Raw genomic sequence first — 17,899 nt, forward strand, 5'->3', positions numbered from 1 at the left:
CCCCCAAAACATTTCGAATGTAGAATTATTCATCAATAAATGTTAATAAACTGGATAAAAGGTAAAACTTACAATAATGTGGTAATTACAACAGATATTTATTTAAAGCACCAATAACAATCATACCAGACTGTCAGATGATGTTAGTTAATATTTGTGATGTAGCAATATTGTAAATACGTTTTTTCCAAAACTGTCAATTTTTCTCATTTAATAATAGGATGAACAAATATTTGCGTGAAGAGCCATCTGTTGAGGAAAGTTGTAAAGTAAAATATTACTCTGAACTAAGTGAAAGATACCTGTTGTAGAACTATACATTAATCTTTGTTTTCAGTGCTTCTTCATTAGAGTTAATATGTTTAATAAAACTCTAAACAAATCATTAATTTCTTTACTGATTTATGACGAACTTGATTCAAGCATTGTTTACAGAAGAAATTACACTCTTCTATGATGCTATTTTAGATCATGTGTGTTATATTGAAATAACCTGAATTTTATATTAACAGTACAAATGTTCTAAAATATAGAGATAGTAATTCTGAGTTTAACTTTATCAGTTAAATGAAATATATTCTATAAGTATTGAAAACCTGAATAAGTTATATACATTTTCGTGTCGTTTTAACAATTTCTCTGCTTGGTTATAGAAAATAACCTGCTTTCACATAACTATTCTCTCTATTAAAACACGTGATATATTATTTAAGATAGTACTACAATGTTTTTAACACAAGTTAATTTATTAATGTTTAAGGAAGTACTTCCCAAAACAAATTTTTCCAAAAGGATTTTTATTAACCTGGCCATCGGTGACATGTAAGTGCAACACTAGAGCAAAAAACAAACAAAAGATATAAAATGTGTTATTCAGATTTATACTGGGGAGCAAGATTCACGGGGATTCAGATTATCATACGTTTAAAAGTCATAGATGTGCTATTGGAATTTAAAAACTGTGAAATAAGAATTCACACAAAAAAAATTTATAAAATAAGCTTCTGAAACTAGCAAATCTCAGTTTGTTCTGAATTAACGTCTGAAAGGTATTAGTTGGCAGGATGGACTGCAGGTATTAGTTGGCAGGATGGACTACAGGTATTAGCTGGCAGGATGGACTACAGGTAGCCTTCAAGAATCTACCTCGTAGAGCCCATTGTGCAGCTTTGTGCCTAAAATCAAAACACAAACCAATCCATCTTAGCTTTGGCAACGGAATAAAGAAGTTTCTACAGTTAGTGTTTTTATAACCTACGAAAACAAGATGCTTATAATGTTGCTCTTAGGACAGTCCACTAAAGCGTTATAAGCCCTGACTGTGAATACCTGTGTTAAGTTATAGTAGATACAAACCTAGTTTATATCATTGCAAAGATTTCATCGTTAACTATCGGCTTGAAACGCTGAACTTGGGTATCGCAAAATATAAGAACTACAAAGGATTAATTAAATTTTTTAACGATTGCTATATGTTAATGCAGTGGTATGCCACTAGGGTTGGGAACTGTTCAGCAAAGTACGACGTCTTCAGTACCTACATGTTTGTCTCACAGTGGATGTTCGACATCTCGACCGCCCAATGTTACCATACAAAAATTTAGAACTGGAAAAAAATAAAAAGCTTTCCTAAAGAGAAACATTCGTTCAGTGAGAGTACAACATGACGTAGAGCTAAATGACACGACATTTTTAATAAAGCAGACTTCAATGTTCTGCATGAAAAAGAAATAGAAAAAGTTGCCAGTAAAGTGTTTATGACAACAAAGAGCTCTGAATCCACACACACCAAAGACAATGATATTATCCTCAGGGCGTATGCTACGGTTACGAGGTAGGAGCCTCTGAATCAAAATGCACCATTGTAATGAAGCTGGGCATATCTCTTGATACTAATAATAGTATAATAGACAAAGGTGTGAAACTCACTATCCAAACGTTTACAAAACTCCAAACAAACTTCGACATTTTTTCATTAGAAAGATGGCCAGAGAAACTGAAATCCCGCCCCGCCACACATATGTTAAATATGATCTTCAAAACTCACATCTACGTACGGTGAAAAGTTTGTTAAGATGTTTTGTGAGATAGATGATTGATCCATCATCCTTCGCAGAATCTTAATAAAATGGAAAACATGATGTCAAACATGAAAACATGATGTAAAACATTTAAGGCCTTTATATCAATACCAGAGCTTTGGCAAACAAAAGCCAATTTGGAATGATATCTGTATAAAAAGTAAAGCTTCAGGGTTACAGTGCATAACGCTTAAACTTGCAAAGGTAAGAGAAAATGTAATAAAAAAGAAATATGTTCAATATAACACAATCTTTATTACATATTTGGCTAAGTTCAATATAACATAATTTTATTACATATTTGGCTAACATCAATATAACACAATTTTATTACATATTTGGCTTAGCCAGCTTAGGATAGCAGCTTGGAATCAACTACGCATTTAATTTTCGTTCATGAAATGAAGAGCATTGTCTTCCATTCTCCCTGTGGCTCAATGGTAAGATTGAAGTCTAATAATTTGATATTCGATCCCTGCAGTAGCATATCATAGTCAGCCCATTGTGTAGCTTTGTATTAAAATAAACAACCATAATTAAAATATGTAAGTAATAAATTATCATTTCTATAAATCCAATAATTATGGAAATTGATTTTTGTTGTTGAAATAATTGTAGGATATGAAGTACTATGTTTATGAGAGATGAATGCAAAATTCACTTTTTTCCATTGGCATCCATTGAATTATTTTGACTACATTCGTCTATGTAACAGTACATTATAAATGTTTTCTAGAATGTTACTTTTAATTATTTTAACTCCATTTAGTGTAAATGGGTTTAGTTAGAATTATTCAAACTTGAACATTTTCAGGAGAGAAAAAATAAGGTCTGCCTATCGAAAGTGCTCGGGCTATTGGTTTTCTTTGTGATTCATCTAATTTTTGATCCGGTATCATTTATAAGAATAATTTATATTATTTCGAAAGGCTCGTAAATAACAAAAATATAATATTCGGAAGCTGGAGTTTCATCTTCTAAACTAAAAGAAAAACAAGAGTAAAAAAAATTCAACAGTTTTGCTGTATTGATTCGCTGTTCTTTTAAGTATGTCACTTTGCCCTTTGATAGTGAAGTCTTAAGAAAATCAGGCTGATCCTATGAGAATAATCTATTCCACATATCTCACTTGCTATTTACGTATATCACACGATTTTGACGTGTGAACGAGTGGTCAGATCGTTTTCAGAACCAATGTACTGGTAGCTACTTGAATTCATTTGAAATATTGATTCAATTCTCTCCGATACATATTACAAAATTGAAGATAATGTAGGAACCATGGCAATATGTGCTCGGCTTCTCATTTCACGGTTGTCAAACTCTTCCAACCCGAACTTGCTCATTAAATTCTCCAGTATAATCAGATTTGAAAACCTGGCAATATTAAGTAGATTAATGACGGCATTAGAATTCCCTCTTGAAGGTTGACGTCATTCATCAAATACACATTATGCACGATTTATCTCACGTGAAATGTGGGAACATTTAGAAGACTGTAGCGAGACAGCTTTCGACTTTTCCAGCGTGGAGTAAGATGCAGATGTTCATTTAGAAATCAATATAAAGTTTTAGTGATCTCAATACCTTGTAGCAGAAATAGGATAAGTAATAATTAAAAGTACAAGTACAAATTTAGTAACGTTGTAAGCGGAAATTACAGTTACAATTAAACTGATATTTTTTCTGAAGTACAAATGCATTGTAATTGCATTTAATTGGGAATTACACGATTACTATTGTAACTGACCACAGGTCTGCCTTGTAATCAAGCGGTCATTTCGTTAACCATATAGTATATTGTCATGGTTAAAAAGAAGCTTTCCTGTCATCTGTTAGCACCGCTGTTGAAATATATTGGCAAAAGATGTGATATCTAATGTTTCATTCTTGCCCTAATACGAGTATCTACAACGATGAGTGAATGTATAATAGAATTTCAACCACACTTCATCTCTTGCACGTCACCATCAGTGAGGTTTATTTGACTTAATGTCACAGCTCATCAGGCTGGCTTGGTTCAATTAGACAAAGCATGAAATGAAACTCTATTTGCATAAGTCATTTCAAGAAACATAATGTCTTATGACATACAACTCAGACTGAGCGAACAGCTTCATGGCAGCAGCGTATAACAAGTAAAATATAATTGAAATGTCGCTATATATATACACTATTCTTGCTGAAAAATCGTGTTGGACCAATAAGAAAATGATGTGTATTAAATTATTACATTGTTATATTATATCGCATATATTACAGACTACCAGATCATGCTTCGCCATGGAAGAGCACAGTGCTTGAAATGGTAAAAATAAAGATGTTGGTGCGAATAAAAGTGGAATAAAAGGAGGTAGATAAAAAGTGGCAGTACGCACTTAGATAAGTATTTCTGGTTATAATGAGAAGTGCCAGTACGCAACTCTTTGGAATACAGAAGTGCTGGTACTGGATACCGGCAAGTACCGGACCGTTTCAGGTACTGAAATACACAATGTACATTCATTGAGCTCATTGTCGATCTGAATCACCGTTAACATTGTTTTTATAAAAAAATGTATATTGTACATATATGGCAAATGTACTCAGACTATCTGCCGCTGTTCCTAATTTTACGGGTTCGAGACCAACTCATCAGCTCCGAAAGCGAGAACTCTAGTACCACAGGGTTGACCATTGCCCATTTTGAATTGAGCGTTCAAATTAGATAGTATTTACGAAACCTTTGAAACGTGTCGTTGAAATGAGCCAAATGCTTAATGAACTGGTGAATAGACGATGTATTTAAGACTGACGGCATCTAATCAAAATATATTAAGTTAACGGCAATACAAATTATTAATGAAGTGGAAGAAAACAAAATTGTACATATACGTAATAACTATTCGTGTTTTATAAAGTATAGCACAACATATACGTAATAACTATTCGTTTTTATAAAGTATAGCACAACATATACGTAATAACTATTCGTTTTTATAAAGTATAGCACAACATATACGTAATAACTATTCGTGTTTTATAAAGTATATCACAACATATACGTAATAACTATGAGTGTTTCATAAAGTATAGCCCAACATATACGTAATAACTATGAGTGTTTCATAAAGTATAGCACAACATATACGTAATAACTATTCGTGTTTCATAAAGTATAGCACAACATATACGTAATAACTATCTGTGTTTTATAAAGTATAACACAACATATACGTAATAACTATGGGTGTTTCATAAAGTATAACATAACATATACGTAATAACTACGAATGTTTTATAAAGTATAATACACACCCTTAGAAGAAACATACTGGAGCGCTTATTTATTAAATCTTTTTTTGAAAGACAAACTGGACACGAAAATATGTATTTCATGAAATTTCTTCCATAGGTGTGTATTGTGTTTTAAGTTGGCTCATACGTATGTATTCTTATATTTCACCAATGTACTTCTCTCACTTATTTCTAACACTCTGTCCTAAGAATGTCTATCTCTTTATTTATGTATAGACGGATAAACGTAATCTAAACGAGAAAAACCACTTTTTGGACCGTAAGAAACTAACCATACATGTGACAAAAGTTATGGTTCAGTGATACGACGCTACTGAAAACGGATTAATTTATATGAGAACTATAAAAAATTCCTTAGATACGCCTGCGCACGAAAGCGTTTCAAACAGAAATCGAAGAAATACATTATTTTTGGAATTTATATCATAATATATAGAAACCTTTCGTTTTTTAAAGCTTATAAATAGAAGGTATCCACGTCCATGAAACAGATATTAGAGTAGGACATACTAATGACTCATAAGAAATGGATTCACTTTCAAGCACGTAGTATTCTAAAATGATAAATCTCTTGTGAAGATGTATTCATTTTTCTTCTTTTTTTGTACTTTTCGATATATTCCAGTGGTTCTTAAGATCCACTAAATTTCTCATCACGTGTCATAATATTTTATTTTCAATGATCTATAAAATTGATTTATTTTAATCATTAATATGTTCATTACTTAATTAAGAGTGATTTAATGAGTAGTGTGCAAAATCGCTATTTCTTTCGATAAAGTTCCATGTCAGGAAAGGTACTTAAAATATATAAAACGTGTGTTGTTTAAATATCTTAAACTTATATTTATCATTCACTGTAATATAAGCTGCATCATTAAAAAGTCTTGCAATGCAATTTCTATAAGTACGCAGTCAGAGCCAGTTAGTTAGTCCTAACAAACACACTTTTAGGCTCGTTTAAACTTTCATGAATAATTCTCCATTTTTGAAAGTTGTTTTATATACAGATTAATGGGAGTCAATGACGCATTCGTTTACTTGCTAAAGAATATGACTTCGTCACTGAGAAAAAGAAAATTAAATCTATTAAGTACTAATGAATTCGTCGGATATTTTTAGGAAACCATCAGTTTTGTAGTTTTAATTATAAAAATGTATTTAATTCGAGTACAAAGCTCAATGTTCTCTTTTTCAAATCTAAAACCAACCTTGAAATTCTCCGGATAGAATAGAGTTCTGAATTTTTTAGTCTATATTTTTCTTCCTCAGTCAGTTTTTGTTGTTAGTTGAACCCTAAAGTCTAAAGTCGATCACTCAAACGTTAGTAACTGTTTCTGCCATCACAATATCCGGCAAACGATAAATAGTACTACAATTAATTTCCTTTCAACGATAACTTAATCCTAGAACTTTTGAACAATACAACATTGTGCTCATCTATTTCACCTCTTGCAACCTTCATTTGAAAGTCAGTACTTCCCTCGTCTATGTTAAGATTTTAGTGAAAATAGATTGTCTTTTACAAAGTAATTTACCTATAGAAGATCTGTTTTCAGTGCTAAACTAGTCAACACACACTGGGAGAGTGTTTGAAAGCCATGTTTACCCTAGTCTCAGTTACAAGTGCAAGGCTAGAAGGTGTAACGTTTCCGTGAAATGTAAACTTTGTGGATGCTGTCACTATGGGGGTTCCTGTTGGTGTTAAAGTGAATAGAAAAAGAGGTCGCCCAAAAACGTTAGAATCTCTTAATTAAAAAAGAACAAAAGAAAAACCTACGAGGCAGAAGGAATAGTAAGAACATGATAATTTGTTCTTCTCGCTGCAACCGCATTTATTGTTTTAGATCAGTGATTTCTAAGTTTTTCTACAAATTGCAGTTTTTGATTTTCCTCTCTACCTTGCAGTGCTTCCATTTCTATTATTACTGTTTCAAGTTTTAAACTTTTTCGAATAATTTCTTCTTCTTATTCCGATTCAACTTCACTAATTGATTTACGAAATTTATAAAGTAGAAGTGGTGGTGACTCTTCTTTAGCTAAATTTTACTGCTATCAAGCCCAAGAAAAAACATGAATTTTACCTTCATTAAAATGATTCTTTAGAAAATTCGCTTTGTCCTCCAAAATTTCTTATACATTCGAACTTATTATGCTTTCATAACTACCTACTTGAGAGAACCACGAATCAATTTTCTTCAATGTATACATTTGTCTTTGAAATAATTTCCTATTGGATTTATTATTATGTTTATTTTTTCATAAAATGAAGTTCAAACATTGTCGATAATTTAGTTCAAATATTTTCTACACTAAGCGATAAAGATCCTTTCCTAGTTTCCAGTGCTGTATATCTTGAAAGGAAACTAATCTTGTTGGAGTGGATAGTATAAACAGTAATTCAACGTGTTTTCACTTCAGTATGAATACACACACACACATATATATATATATAAGATTACTGTTTCTTTTTTAACCGGTTTCGTAGCATTACAGGCTCCTCTTGAGCAATAAAAAACTGTAAAAATACATAAAACAACTAAACTACTTTTTTAAAAGTAATGAATTTAAGTACTAAAATTTATATAAATATACAATATATATATACATATATATATGTGTGTATATATATTTCAATTTAATTATTTATTTTATGTTCATAAAGTTTAAAATAAGAAAGTGGCACAGCAGTATGTCTGCGGACTTACAACACTAGAATCCGGGTTTCGATACTCGTGGTGGGCAGAGCATAAATAGCACCTTGTGCAGTTTTGTGCTTAATTACAAACAAACAAACCTTTCAAATCAAAAACTCAAATAAAAAGTCTTCAAATCAACATTAAAACATTTTAACGTTAACTAGCATTTTAAAAAGAATAATATATATAATCCAAACTTTGATATGGAGTATCGTTTCTCAATGCTAATATATAATTATTACTGATTCTTATCCAAATCTGTGAGATGTATGGGAAATATTGAGATTGAGTTTCAAGAGATGAAAGAGTAGTCTTCTCTCTTTGATTAATATCGTTTACTAGGACTACACATTTTTCGACAGAAAAAAATGAAACTTACGCCAAATGGAATGTTCTATGTCACTTGGGTTATTTTTGGATTGCTTTTAGTTTTCTTATGTACCAGCACTTATATGTATTGCCCCGCAAAAGACAGGAAGCATTTAATTTTGGAGGAACTGTAATACAAATTTGTTTGTTTGTTTTGAATTTCGCGCAAAGCTACACGAGGGCTATCTGCGCTAGCCGTCCCTAATTTAGCAGTGTAAGACTAGAGGGAAAGCAGCGCGTCATCACCACCCATCGCCAACTCTTGGGCTACTCTTTTACCAACGAATATTGGGATTGACTGTCACATTATAACGCCCCCACGGCTGAAAAGGCGAGCTTGTTTGGTGAGATGGGGGATTCAACCCGCGACCCTCAGATTGCGAGTCGAGCGCCCCTAACCACCTGGTCATACCGGGCTCTGTAATACAAGATGGAGTATCTGAACAATCTGTTACTGCTGCCAAAACTTGTATCAACAATATTGCTAGTAAGTGACAAATAATCCTTGAAAGTGTAAAAAAATGTCACTGATGTCGCGGAAAATAGCGACAAACAGAAGTCAGAGTTGCTTCCTGATCATACTGGTTCGCGAAGACTGTTTCTAATTTGATATAAAAATGGCATCTGGAGTCTTAAACTCTCTATAAGATACTCAAGAAGGCTGATTTGTGGTCCTAGAGAAAGTCCGTAGTTATAATCACCTTTACACAGTGTCACAGTTAATTAAATAGACGAGATTAGGCTCAAGACCATTTGACATGAATTGTCCATGACTGGACACTAGTGCTCTTCGTAAACATGTTCAAGATCTATTTTCACTTTACAGAGCATGATGCCAGAGCTCAGAAACACCAACAAAATTTTAACATGGCTGAACATGACTGTTAGAGTTATGGGCCTAACATGGTCTTGGTGTGACACCAGATTCAATGATGCACTGACATTTTTGACAGGATAGCTCTAAGACACCATTGCAGCACAAGGATGTGATCCTAGACATTTACACGTAGCTTTAAGCTGGTTTCATTGGTGGCGGTTTCGTCCTTATGTATGAGAATGCCATTCATAAAACACCCTGGTCATGGAGAAGCTCCTTCAGAAGAACTATTGTCTATAAGGAATCGTTCGCTAAAAGTGAATCCAACAGAACACATCTGGAATTCCCCCAGCATGTTGTTTTGGTCTACGATGCTCCTTGATATAAAAAAATTCTAGAATTAAAATAAAGCCATATCATTTAATGACAGAATCCATAAACACTGTGAATGGCTAAGGATAATTAAAAATTGTTACTAATTTAATGTCGTTATAAATTATATACATTGAATTTAAAAATTCAAGTCCATTGATGTCTATAGTAATTTGAATTGTTAAAAAAAGTGTCTTATTAGTAAACTTTACTCAGTACGTAGCGCACTTGCCCTGAGTGAGAGGTTAACAAAGTGTCTTATTAGTAGACTTTAGCTTAGTAGGTAGCGCACTTGCCTTGCGTGAGAGGTTAAAAGTGTCTTATTAGTAGACTTTTGCTCAGTAGGTAGCGCACTTGCCCTGCGTGAGAGGTTAAAAGTGTCTTATTAGTAGACTTTAGCTCAGTAGGTAGCGCACTTGCCCTGCGTGAGAGAAGTCTCGGGTTTGATACCGAAGCGAGGCAATGAAATACTGAATTACCAGAAGTCTATCGAACTAACAAAGAACTCTGAGGCAACAAATGTGAGTTTGTTTTCATTTTTGACATCCATTATATGAACATACTCTTAATTAAAACTCATCGCTGCATGAAAGGAGTGATTTTTCCTGAAAAATGGCAAAAATTACCCCCTAACAGCCCTGATTTTCAACTTATTTTTGACATTAAATGTAGTTTAATTAAGTAACTACATTAAATGTAGTTTTATAACCACGTTTCACTATAAGACAGTTTCGTTTAAGGTTAACTAACTTAACTTTCTATCAACGATAGCCTGGTGTTCGTTACACGTAAACATTCCTGTTTACCAAGGTAAAAATTGCAAATCCAATATACGATGTCGACGTAAGAACACTTGCGCATTTTAAAATTAACAACATATCTTAGTGCTTATGCATCTTAGCAGTGGTTCATTTAAGTACAGTTGAATTACATTGATGCTTACGTGACTGGTAATATACATTTGCTCCCCAGTGGCTCAGAGTTAAGTCTACACCAGACTTATAACGCTAAAAATCGGGTTCCGTTACCCGTGGTGGGCATAGATGGCCCATTTATAGCTCTGTGCTTAACTGCAAACAAAGAAATAAAGTACACTTATAATGTTAATATAAGCGGGATAAGGTTGTTGATAAAGAGTCCCTAAAGCGGGAAATATTACTGGATTATATATATATATATATATATGTATATACTAAATTATATTTTCTATGTACATACCAACACTCTGTGATGTATCCAGGACTTCCTGCTACGAACTCCATGGAATGGTTGAGAGGATACCTAAACCCAGTTATTTATCGAGGAACGCCTTCTGTGTTAATGGGTTTGAAAGGTACCATCCGACATCACGTAGAGATATTCAATACTAGACAGCTTTGTTCAGCTTTATACTACGTCATTCCAAGGATGACGACCATCACTGGCATGAAAGGTGGCCACTTGGAACAGAAAGCGCCACCTGGTAATTATTTTCGATGACCACGAAGTCCCGTTTTCCTTGATCTCAGTGGTAGATACACTGATAGTTATTGCTCTATGACGAAATATAATTTATTTTAGTGATGTTCGAACTCGCTAAGAAAATTTATAAGGACTGTGTACATGAGGGTAAGTTGATAAGTCAGTTTCAATAGTTTCCAAAGTTAACGTTCTTTGCTATACCTTTGAAAATGTAGCAACTACAATAATGGAAATTTACACCTGTGATCTGACAGGTTGATGGAACTAAAAATACAGGGATAATGCAGAGAGGTATACAGTTCATTACTACAATATATTTATTTCTTCTTGGAGGCTGGGAAGAAAAATTGGCAAGTGTTAGCTGGTAATATTCTGAGTAAGCATATGATGTAGAAAGTGGTTACATCCAACCACAGTGAAACAAAAAAAAAATTAACATATTGAAATTAGCTGAAAGTTCGTAAAATTTTCGTTCTAAAATTGTATAATCAATTATAGAAGTCACAAAACTTTTAATGACTTAGTTTCCCTGACAGTGTACATGAATTTGAGTGAGCAGTTTTGGAAAAGTTTGACCTGAGATTTATAATTAGAATGTTCAGCATAACAAATATTCACACTGCATGTGAAGATAATCATTATCTTGTGTGTTAAAGCTCAAGATAATCATTATCTTATTGTTGCTTTTCTTTTCGTTTTTACTCAATAAACAGAACTGTGTGTGGATGTTAAAACTTTAAACTTTATGGTGTATGTTTTACATATTTTCACACAATTATGAAAACAAATAATTGGCATGATAATATTTGAGACATCATTTTCACAGTATTACCATTTTATGAATTTTTGTGCTGATATATCATAGAAGATATCTTGGCCACCTCCATACTTGAAATAATAAACGTTTTTGGAGGTATAATGTAGAATTTTGGAGGTTTTTCAACATATTTAATCTATGACGAAAGTGTTTATCAGGGTTTTGAATATGTGAGCTGTGATTCTTTTACAGTAGGTGTCTGTGACTTGTTGGCGATAAATTCGAACAATAAACGGACAATACACAATCCACTTGTTTAGAAATAATATATATCCAAAACAAGTCAAACGTATGTACAAAAATTCTTTACATGATAGGATATCACAGTTTTATCTAAAACTCTAAATAATTATTATTTCTTGACAAAAGTCCACATAGGCTGATTCAATTACTTTAGAATCCAATTGGAAAAACAAATGATTTTTTTCTACTCTGTTTCTTACTACAAAAATCTGCGATAAATTTACTTACGTTACCCCGTGGATTACCACAGTTGATTCCAGAACTTTAAATAATTGTCCCCTTTTCGTCGAATTCCACACAGACGGGCTCAATTACTTTAGAACACCCTTTGACAAAACAAATTGTTCTCTTTATATCTGTTAAATTGTGAAACCCCCTTTATAAAATCGCTCGATAGAGCTAAACTAACCATCACACAGTCTAACTTCACTATCACTAATCTAACTTTTTCTGACTTAACTTGCTTTCTGTTGTTACAATACAGCTGTGAAAAACACTGTAGAAATCACCCGTTAAGGCTAATCACCCACACACCGGCTAACTTCACATTTTCTTTCACTAACTAGCTTTTTTCTAACTTAATTTGCGCTCGCTGGTCACCTATATATATATATATTGTCCAACTGAGGTCTAGAACTTTCTACAAACTACGAGACGTTATGATGTAACAACACTCACTTAAGGGAACGAGAAAAATAAAGAAAGTTCTAGTAGTGTGACGTCAAATTACAACAATTGAGCTATAAACTTAACGTACGACTCTTACCGAGTTACGTAACAACATTTGTCATAACTATAGCTTTTAAAATAATAACTTTTAACGTTCTTGTTATGAAAACTAAATAATCATTAAATACTAAATCACTAAATGAAATAAATAATAAATCTTACATTAAACATTATTGTATATCCAACAATGTTCAATTTCTATTGTCCCCCAGTGGCACAGCGGTATGTCTGCGAACTTATACTACTAGAAACCTGGTTTCGATACCCGTGGTGGGCAGAGCACAGATAGCCCTTTATGTAGTTTTGTGCTTAAAAACAACAACAATCATTTTCTTTTATGTTTAAGGCACTGCCATCTGTTAAGCAACACAGATACTATTTATCGCAGGCTTCGATAACTTCAACAATTAATTAAGGAAACAATAACTTTATAAAATACGTCTATTCTACTGTGTTTAGAATAATAATTGATTCTTTTTTCCACGATCTCATCTTCAATTTAGTCATATTGTTCAACTTATTGTAACTTCAAATCTCCATCTTACTGACATTGATAAAACAGTAAAACATCAATTACAAACTTATATTACATATGTAGCGTTCTGTTGGTTTTGGTTACTGCAATGTTGCAGACTTGTTACAATTTAACACATATACATGTTAGGGGGTATGGTTGAAAACTGAAAATCAATAATGAAACATTTGAACCCCAGTAGCTTGAAAGATATGTTGCCTACCATAATCTAGCATTACGCAACCAATTCCCCATTTTGTTCTAACAAACATCTAATCCCTGAAAAATAAGCATCAAAAATACCGAAAAGCAATAAAGAAACATTTGAACCCAAGTAGCTTGAAAGACATGTTGCCTACCATAATCTAGCATTACGCAATCAATTCCTCATTTTGTTCTAACAAACTTCTAATCTCTGAAAAATAACCATTAAAAGTAATAAGAAACACCATAACAGCAGCTCGAAAGATGTGTCGCCTATACTGATCATGCATTACACAATCAACCCTGTATCTTATGCTAACAACACAGCTAAGCTCTGAAAAATAACCATCAAAGGCAACAATGAAACACTTTAACCCCACGTATGCAATCAGCCCTTATCTTATTCTAATAACACGGCATATCCTGTACACGTTTGTGAAACGTACTTCGAGAAGAAGAACGAGAAAAACCTGAGACATTTTTGTACTGAAAAATAGGACTTACTTATGAAAAGATAATGTCGCTAGTTGGTTAAGCCTACATTAAAATACAGAAAATTAATTTCACTTGAAAACCATATTACATTTCATATGCGACTCACAGATGTTTGGGACCGGACATGCTCTAGCGGTTAGAGTTTTCGGGCCATAGCTTCACTATAAAAGTAACGGCTAAATAACAAAATTTGTCAGACAAGGGTAACTCAAGAGTTGGCAGTGGGTACTTTTGACTATATCTTTCAATCCCGTCTTGGAAATTCTAACCCTCGACCTGAATACATATTCATGATATGAGTGTATGACTATTTTGTCGAAAAGAGTTGTTACATATCGTTCCTAAACGCGATCATTTGTCCCTAAGTTAGAAGTGATAGACTATAAGGAAGACAGCCAGTCAACATAACCCACCGCCAACTTTTGCCCTAAGAAAAGTAAAAGTTACTGTCACATTGTAGCACCCCCCCTTCCCCCACGGCTGAAATACCGAGCATGTTTGGTGACGGGGTTTGAGCCTGCAATCAACAGATTGCGCGAGCAACTAGGCTCCACAAAAACGATATGAAAATGTAGTTCTGATAAAGTCCGTTGCACCACGACTTTACATCTGCTGGTACTTGTCACGTGAATTGCTGCTTTGCATAATCAAGGTAGTTTTAACATAATCTTCTCAACCCATTCTATATTTTTCTTTTCATTCACTGGTTATTTTGATGCGCCCGTGATTACAAAATACAGCCTAAACAAACAAACAAACAAGCTGATAAGCTCAAGAGTTAAATAATTAAGAGTTTAAAGTCAATTATGAAGTCACCTGTATATCTGCACGTCTTTGAAAAATGACAGATATTTTAAATGTATAATAAGATCATTAAATCTAATGCAATGAATTCACTGTATTCTGTTTCCTCTTTTGTTATTGTAGAAAATCATTGTTAAGCGTCCCTCTCTCGGTTGGTCAGCCGTAAGTTTCTGGGCTTAAAATGCTACAATCCAAAGTTCGATTCTTCGCAGTGGACAGAGTGCAGATAGCCCAATGGGTACATTTGCGATGAATAACAGCAACGGCAGCATTCTTAATCTATCAACACCAAGTCCAAACAGAAATTTAAATATTTGATTACAAAATTGTCAATAGATGGCAGCAAAATGCCATCTGAGTCTGTTAAGTTCAAACTAAATAAAAATAAAAAGTATAATTTGTCAATTACTGTTTTATGGTTATAAAAATAAATTTATATTTCATAATATTACCGAATATATTTCTTATTTCATACACTTATAACATATAACAAAATGTAAAAATAAAGTTTTTCAAATGACTTGAAATACATGAAGTTTCCGAAGAAGTAAAAAAAACAGCTGTCCGGGAATTGACTTCGCACCCCCTCCAATATCAGTATTTACTAACTCAGTTCACAATACTTTGCTTACTACGTCCGACCAACTGATAAAGAAAAAAATCACTTCCCATATGACTTAAAATATCTGCATATATCTCAGCTATTAGAACAATGTTTGGAATAATGAAAGTTTTACTACTCAGAATAAGAGTCAGATTAAATACCAATAGATAGGCGATTTTCAATCAGTCAGATTAAAAAAAAAGGACGTGATCGTTACACAAACATACAAACTTACCTACAGTAATTACATACACTGTAAGTTTTTTAACACACCACATTTTTCAGTTAATAAAAAAAGTACAATTGTTATTTTTGCCATCCTTTTATAAATACTATTTAATTACTTAATTTTCTTGAAACTAAACGTGTCAATCAATATTGCTTTACATTGGAAGAGAGAGTGAAGTCAACAAACTAAACATTGAACATACAGAGATACGAGTGTTATGGTTCGTTGCTTCAAAGTTAAAATCGGAACAACATCTCGCTGCAGAGAGTTGTTTACTTTCTTAGTATCATTAATAATACAATAGTTTTTCTGGAGATAAGATTGAATCATATATATATATATATATCCTACTAGCATCAAATCTACACTTTAGTTGCAGCTGTTTATAAATTTCAAAGCCACTGTTTTCTCACTTAACCCTTTCAACGAACATTTCAGGCTTATAGTAGCAATATCCGTTCTCTTTTTTTAAACAACAAAATACGCCATCATTCAATTGTAATGCTTTTTGGGGGGGGGATTATTTAAAGTCTAATCTGATGTTCTCTGTGAGCCAATTATATAGTGTTTAAACATGCCGCTCGTAGCGCCACAGCTTGCATCTGCATCAATAAACCACTGCATCATTTAGTTTGGTTTGGTTAAAAGCACAAAGCTCTGCCCACCACGGCAATCGAAACCCAATTTGTAGCGTCTTAACCTGCACACTTACAGTTGAGCCAGTGGGAGCCAACTACATCAGCATTTTAAAAATATTTTATGTATCTATAATGCCATTAACCCGCTGATCTTCCACAAGGCAGAAGCTTTGGTGGCAAAAAAAATAACTAAACTAAAAATTAAAGAATATGGATTACCACTGAATTCTAACTTTAGTTGAGGTAAATACAGATGTCTACTTAAAAACTGATGTTATCCTGATGACATAGGAATACAGTGAACATGAATAATAATAATATAGTTTCTTTGCCTTTAAAGAAGGCGACATTAATATAATTTTCGCAAAAAAGTGCGAGGTATTTTGATTATATATTTATTACTGGAACACATTGAGTGTGCTTAAAACAGTAGAATCTGTTTCACTACAAAATTACGAATGGGATAATAATAAAGTACAACTGCAGCCCTTCGTTATCATCAAACATCTTATAAAAAAAATGAGGCAAACGCAAATCTAAACACCATACGCCGCACAAACTGAAAATAGGCAAAGCAAAATTTCACCAAACGTTTATTATATTGTTTAGTGCTGAAGAGAAAAACAGTGTTTTTTGTTATTAATAACCAAATCGCACAATGGACCATGTATGCTGTGCCCACTATGAGTATCAAGACGGCGTTATAAGCCTTCAAACTTACCGCTGAGCCACTGGGAGGGGGGGACAAAAACAAACATTTAACCATATGATTTAGAACGAAAGCAAAATTTTTGATTGAAATAAAAAAACAGTTAATGCAACGCCTGGATAAGTGCTTCCCGGTAAGCTTGAGGGCTTATAACGCTAACATTTGAGGTTTGATCCCTGTGCTGGGCACAATCCAGATAGCCCATTGTGCAATTGCGTGTTTAAAAATAAACAGACAAACAAAAATGACCGTGACGCCTAGATAGAGATGAAACTTATTGACATATTTAATATCTTTGAAAAATGTAGGAAGATAAATTTTGTTTTAAAAATCATCATAGTCGTAAAAAGTCTATTTAAAAAAGTTAAAAAATAATAGAGATTAGTCCAACTTAGAAATTTAAGGGCCGATTAGACACTTCAATATCAGCTTCCACTAAATCATAGGTGTTAAATACGGTGTTAGAGAAGAACAATTTCTCGTAATATAGAGATTACTTCTTAAAATATAACACATCAATAACACTATTAAAACACCTGCGAACCGAATCATCAATATTGAGACAAGGAGCTCTTGAGGTGGGTTCGAATCTCGGAAAGCTTTTTTTTTAATTTTTCTCCTTAACAAAACATCATAATGAGGCAGATATGTCAGCAGAACATCTTCCCATTGGAAATCAGCATAAAGTTTGGTAGTTAAGGTTTGGAAGTGATTTCAAATGACTCGGGGGATCCTTGATGTTAACAGCGAAGGTTGGATATTGGAAAATTGCTACATTGGGAAGCACGGCTTTGTGAATTTGGGGAAAATGACTTAA

At 33.3% G+C, this 17,899-nt stretch overlaps 1 protein-coding gene across 1 annotated transcript in view; it reads right to left on the reverse strand.

The window, feature by feature from the left end:
• Positions 1-7,836: 7,836 nt before the first annotated feature.
• LOC106463718 (oxytocin receptor-like) overlaps positions 7,837-17,899 on the reverse strand; it is a 34,779-nt gene continuing 24,716 nt past the window's right edge. The window contains exon 3 of the mRNA XM_022391296.1: positions 7,837-7,896. Coding sequence (XP_022247004.1) covers positions 7,837-7,896 — 60 coding nt within the window. The remainder of the gene's footprint in view (positions 7,897-17,899) is intronic.

Source organism: Limulus polyphemus, unplaced genomic scaffold (genome assembly GCF_000517525.1).
Source record: "Limulus polyphemus unplaced genomic scaffold, Limulus_polyphemus-2.1.2 Scaffold1468, whole genome shotgun sequence".
Lineage (NCBI taxonomy): Eukaryota > Metazoa > Arthropoda > Merostomata > Xiphosura > Limulidae > Limulus > Limulus polyphemus.